We start from the raw sequence: 6,008 nt of genomic DNA, 5'->3' as shown, positions 1-6,008 counted from the left end.
TTAAATAGTTCTTGAATTCCACCATGTGTTTTGTACAACATAATATCCTACCTCCCAAAAAACAATATACAACATTTAAAAAAGAGCAGTAAAAGACACAACACGAATGAAAAATATTAAAAGGCACAATGAAAAATGTTGCTTTTAAAATCTCGACCGGAAGAAACGTGCCGCTCACTTTAGAGACTTGATTTTGAAAGGACACACCGGATGTTGCTCTTCGGCAGCTAACTCGGGCTAGCTTGGCGCTGGTATGTGGGTCTGCTCATTGAATGACATCATGCGGACGAGCGCCTCTCTCCATCTGCAACATGACACCTCCAGACAGTAATGGTTAGACGTTTATTTATGACCTGGAGTCAAATGACAATCGGTAAGAGCGGCATCTTACAGCCGATTCGCGTTCAGTAATGATTCAGCCGTTGTCTGTCTTTGCTAGCTAACGTTAGCCTCTCCGCAGATTTAGTCGAGTTGGCTAATGATGCTAAAGCTGGAGGAGCTGACCTGTTACACACTTATTTAAACGCAGAACTAAATGGGTACTGAAGGAAAACTGCAAAATGTCCTGTGTGTTTGGTTTATGTGTAGAGAATAAATCTTGTGTTTGCCTGCTCAGGTCACCTGCTGCCATCCAGTGTCCTCTGGCAGGCTTTTATTCATGTAACTACACTGTGGTAGCATGCAGCCACATTTAACTGATTGTAGGTGTTATATGACTCAGTTGTACCTGACAGTATAGGAGTGTTACAATGACAAATGTATACAATAAGTCTGTGAAATATGTTTTAATCATGCAAAGTTGCCTTTTTTGTTAAAACCCGCATTCAAAGCTCTGCTTATAGGAAAAAATACATTGTATGCCATTAATAGAGTGTTAATTCAGTATAATAATAGAATAACAAACAAGCCAGGTTAAATAATATAACAGGAAGTAATATCAATAAATGGCTGCTATAACTCCAAATCATTCAACTACATACAGATTCTGAGACAATGGGCCCCTGGACAAAGATATATAAGAGGCCCCCAGCCTCTTCAATTAAAAGAAATAAAGTAAAAATGCAAACCTATTGGCATGTATGTTAATTTTGTAACCTACTAGTTTAATATCAGGGTGTTTTGGTTACCATAATATTTTGTTTCAGTATCAGCCAGCCATTTAGTTTGTAAAAGGTCAGATTATACTGTGTACTGTATTTGAGCACCAGTCACTTCTATGGTCTTCTCTCTTTTCTGTTGTCCAGGTGTAGCGTGATGCAACAGAAGTTGTGTTCCAGAGGTTCTGGTTCTTTCCTCTTAGAGAGGAACGGCCAGGCTTGTGGTGCCGTCACCGACTCTGTGACGTCCTGCGACCTCCCTTTCCGCTGCCCTCGCTGCGGCGAGCAGGAGCGTTTCCGCAGCTTGGCCTCACTCCGCGCCCACTTGGAGTACCGCCACTCATACTGCTCACCCGATGTGATTACTGGCAGCTTCAGCATCACCGGTAAACTCCCAGACCCGCTGACGGCAGCGATCCCCTGGCATGACATGAGCCTCCCAACCCGCCGGGGGCAGCACAGCACGGGGCGCCCACTTCATGCACGCTCCCTCAGTGACAGCAGAGACAGTGGATACCCCCGCTCATACAGCTCCGTGAGGAGGCGCACCCAGAGTGTCGGGGTGGGGACGCAGGCTGATGAGCAGGAGGGTGAAGATGAAGAGGAAAGGGGGACAGAAGATGAAGATGTAGGAGAAGAGGATGACGACGAAGACGATGGTGAAGACAGAGGTGGAAATAGACATGAGGAGGATATCAAAATGTCAGACACATGGCACCATCACCTCAACCAGCAGCACCTTCCATTCCCTGTTCCAGCTCCTCCTGTCCCTCCGCAAGACCCAGAACTGGACTTGGACCTGGACCTTGTTGGTGCGTTCAGGTTTACTTTATCTTTTAGAGTAGGGTCATATTTATTAATGTGGGTTTTCAATAAGTGCCACACAGTTCCTTTGATACCGTGCTCGCTGTGGTGTTGATTTTAAATGAACCCATAGTTCAGGAGGTGGTTCACTGATCAGTCATCATAGTTACAGTCTTAAACAGTACAGTCCTGTTTCATCTGCAGCAGTTTGTCTCCTTTGCTGTAACCACCAGAGCAGAACCCCTACTCCGGTTTGGAGACGGCGGCGGCCTCAGCTGCAGTGCGTCGGCGATTGGCCAGCATCCGGCGGGCAGCCGACAGCACCATGCAGCGTCGACTGGCCAAGGTGAGCACAGAGCTGGCCCAGACCGACACGGAGCTCCTGTGTGAGCGCGCTCACTCGCAGCACCTGGCCCAGGAGAGGCAGGAAGTTGCAGAGCGGGAGAGGTCGTTGAGCCGACAGGTGGACGTGGCTGTCATGGTGATCGCCGCGCTAAGGGAGCAGCTGAACACCTCCGAGAATGAACTGGAACGACGAGAGAGGTAAACAGGCAACAGGTTTGACTGACGAAGGGCTTAAAGGACAGCTCCGCCGATTTCACACTTCATACTGTGGTGTTGGGCAGTACCTCTGCAGATGTGGCCCTGAGCTCAAGGCAATGCAAGAAAACAACAATATGTCAACATATGCACAGTGGAAAGACACTACACAGCCAAACACGGAAACCCCTGCAAATACATGTGAGTACATTTGTTCATGTGCTGTGCTTAAATATAACTTCTCCTTTCCAGGGAAGTGCTAACCATTCAGAAGTTTCTGGAAGCAGCGGTTCGGCAGGAGACGTGCGGTAAAGTTCGGATCCAGCACTTCATTGAGAACCTGCTGAGACGCATCGCTCTGGCCGAGAGACTGGTGGAGTATTACCAGGCTAATGGCAGTCCCCAACAGTGCCACCACTACAAGGTACAGCTACACACACAGGTGTATAGTCATGTACATATGCTGACATAACTGAACTTGTGTGAAGTGGAAACCTGTCCTTAGACCTTTTCCGTCTCCTCAGCAGCACCAGCAGCCAACTGATGTCAGACCTCACAAAATCACCAAAAGCAGGTGAGTGCCCCGATCACACCAGGAACGTTTGTCACAGAACTTTTGAACAGTAATGATTTCAATAGAATCGCCACAATCATTGGATTTATTTGGGGCGGCAGATTAAACTTGTGCACATAGAAACTTCCCTGGACTTCATGGTTTTAGTCCTGACAGTGCAGTGTAAACTGGGGGCTCTTATAGACCCAGGTGTGTGCATTTCTAAACTATGTCCAGCCATTTCAGTTTGCACCAGCTGCACAGGGGAGTTGTAGGCACATCTGGAGGGGAATGAAAGCAAACAGAATGCACCTGACCAGACACCGGAGAGCTCATAGCAAAGGGCCACAATAGTTTGGAGAGTAATAGATTGCAGTGTTTGATTCTAGATTCATTTTCAGACAAATCTATGGCCATGGTTTCACTTTGTCATCATGGGTGTTTAAGTCTGTAATGATGGGTAGAAGTGGTAACTGTATCCAGTCAGAATCAATCCACAATAAAATAGAAGGTACAAAAAGTAAAGGGGTCTGAATACTCGCTGAGTCCACTGTGCATTATGATTCGTGACAGACATGCATGCACACAGGACAGAAATGCTAGTTTCATTCTAACATTTGTGACTTTTAGAAACAATTGATATTTATGGACAAATATCTATTTCAGATTTAAAATCTATCTGGGTTCCCGCTGTGGTTTGTATTATATTTATCACCATTCTCTGCAGGATTTTCATTGGACTGCACTTCCCTTTTTGAGGTAACCAGCTAAGAGTAGCGAGGTCATCACCTTCCTGTAATGCACCAATCAGATTCAGCTGTAAACAGGTTTAATGCTCAGCGGGTGTCGTCCTCAAACCGGGCTGGTAAACTGCTGCTGCTCTGAATCAAACCAAACAGTGACAGAGCAGCTGCTAAATCATTCAAGAGGACTCCTGTGTCATCTGCCAGAGTTCTGTCATCGTCCTGTTTAATTCATCGCTAAACATGTAACACTTTATCCCTCCACTCAGCCCTGGAGTGGATTTACCTTTCAGGATCCGTGTGCATTAATCACCTGTGCTTTCTGCTTTGAATTTCATGGAGCAAAGAGGAGAATAACTTTTCTCTGATTCATTTGCGAAATAAACAGAAACCTTCTGGCCTATACTGAATATTTGATGCATATTTTCATCAGATATTCTACATGGTTTTTTGTTGTTTGATGCTTGACTGGAGCTTTTTTAGTTATGCCATTGTGTTGTGTCCTCTTTTCCTGGACATGTTTTATCTCGAGGTGCCCTACTCCTAACACACATTTGTTAGTATTTTCTTTTGGCTGATTTTCTGGCACGAACTCTGAGTGTATCACTGTCATTTGAAAGGTTGTTACTGACTATAGATGCCAGTGAGATCAGCCACAGTGGCCAGATACATCTTCAAAGGTCTCCGGCGTTGGTTTCAGGTCTGAGCTGTGGTGGTTGTTTCATTTCCAGGTCAGCGGGAGGTCAGCTGTCCTCGTCTGCTCTCCGTGATAACAGGACCCACTCCTCCTCCCAGCTTGGCGGCCGGCCCTCGTTCTCCAAATCGGGAGGGGAGCGAGCCCGAGAGCGGGAGCACCGGGAGCGGCTGGCCCAGTCGTCCCGGCTGTTCTGCCGGCCTGAACACAGAGACGACATCTGGAACCGCCAGCGCCGCCGGTCTGCTGGGTACGAGTCCTAGAACTGAAGGGAAATACAAGGGAGAAGGGGGTGTTGGCGAGTAAAACCCTATTGCACAATGACTTTATTCCGGTGTGTTAACCTGCAGAAAGGTACTGCAAGGTCACGCTCACATCAAGCTTCTTTGGAGCAGTTAGTATTAACTAATTCCTGCTTTTACAAGTGTTACATTAAACTGTTGTACAGGTATTGGATACGGTTGCTCCAGTTCCATTTATATTCAGTCATTTAAATCAAACTACAGCAGTAACATTTTTACCAAAAATGTCAAAGAGTTGCTGTTTCCAGCTTCTCAGATGTGAAGATTTGATGCTTTTCTTTGCCACACATGATGGTGAACTGAATCTCTTTGGGTCACTTTGCCTGGTCGGTATGAAAATTGTAACAAGCATTGTGCTCGAGAAAGTAATCATCAGACTAATCGATAATAAAATAGTTTAGCGTCTAAAATACAACTCAAGAGCTCTTTAACAAGAGCCTGCTGCCTGGCTTTGTGCAGTCACATCTCTAAAGAGGGAATAACTAAATAATAGAACTAAACTGTCTTTTCCATTTTGTTTCCAACTGATAATACATGACAGCTTGTGTAACAGGGTTTAAAACCATTATGCAATGAGAAGTATTGTCGCCCGACTCTGGCATCATATGGCGTTACTGTATTTTGTGATATTTCTATTCTAACTGTGTATTTCGCACTTTTCCATAGATTATTATACTGAAGTAAACAGCTATAAAGAGTTAGTGGATGTTTCTTCAGTGTGAGTGAAACAGGAATGAGGGACAGCTTCTATTTCTTTGTCTCATTTGTCGGCACAAATCAAAGTTTTATGTAGAGTATAACAGGTTTCCTCAGCCTGTAGTGGCGCCTGCGCTCTGAGTTCTTCGCTCTGTAGAGAAACGTAAGGGATAAATGTGCCTTTGTGTTCATCTACTGATCTGAGATTTTCAGTTTACAGTGTTGTAAAAGCAAGAAAAGCATCCAATCTCAAGCTGGCTACACTCCAACCAGAGAATTTGGGGCTAATTTTTGCTCTAAAATTGACTAAAGAGGTTGATTCCTGGACCAGTCGTTGCAGCTCTAGATTGGGGGGTTTGTAATCTGGCTAACCAGCTTAGTAGCTATAGTAGTGACCTGGCGTTACTTCCAAGACCAGGAGTGTGTCATATTACATTAGTTAGTGCGGTTAAAATTTAAGAACAAGCCACGTTCATCACCAGCACATTTACTGTGTGGTATTTCTTTCCCCTGTGGAAGCTGATCCCAGATGACATCGGAGTTTAGGCTAACGTTACAGCTCCGCCACGTTCTTTATTT

The 6,008-nt window shown here is 45.3% G+C and overlaps 1 protein-coding gene across 3 annotated transcripts; it reads left to right on the top strand.

Annotated features, from left to right (window-relative positions):
- The first annotated feature begins 203 nt into the window (after window positions 1-203).
- znf365 (zinc finger protein 365) lies at window positions 204-6,002 on the top strand. 3 transcript variants are annotated; one of them, XM_020588903.1, is made up of 7 exons: window positions 204-373; window positions 617-660; window positions 1,245-1,909; window positions 2,135-2,444; window positions 2,694-2,865; window positions 2,969-3,015; window positions 4,469-6,002. In XM_020588903.1, coding segments are annotated over exons 2-7 (1,422 nt in total). In that variant the 5' UTR covers window positions 204-373; window positions 617-658; the 3' UTR covers window positions 4,695-6,002. The 3 variants fall into 3 exon arrangements, with proteins under 3 accessions (XP_020444559.1, XP_020444558.1, XP_020444561.1); XM_020588902.1 differs by having other exon boundaries at window positions 2,966-3,015; XM_020588905.1 differs by lacking the exon at window positions 617-660 and having other exon boundaries at window positions 2,966-3,015.
- Window positions 6,003-6,008: the final 6 nt, after the last annotated feature.

Source organism: Monopterus albus, unplaced genomic scaffold (genome assembly GCF_001952655.1).
Source record: "Monopterus albus unplaced genomic scaffold, M_albus_1.0 scaffold661.1, whole genome shotgun sequence".
In the NCBI taxonomy this organism is placed as follows: Eukaryota; Metazoa; Chordata; class Actinopteri; order Synbranchiformes; family Synbranchidae; genus Monopterus; species Monopterus albus.
The sequence above is the reverse complement of the archived record's forward strand: the minus strand, read 5'-3'. Positions and strand labels throughout refer to the sequence as shown.

What these genes read in the sequence shown, in the direction of transcription:
- znf365 (XM_020588902.1), top strand. An exon ending in GAACTGGAACGACGAGAGAG is followed by an intron (nt 2,445 to 2,693) that starts GTAAACAGGCAA and finishes TCTCCTTTCCAG; the next exon opens with GGAAGTGCTAACCATTCAGA. An exon ending in AACAGTGCCACCACTACAAG is followed by an intron (nt 2,866 to 2,965) that starts GTACAGCTACAC and finishes CCGTCTCCTCAG; the next exon opens with CAGCACCAGCAGCCAACTGA.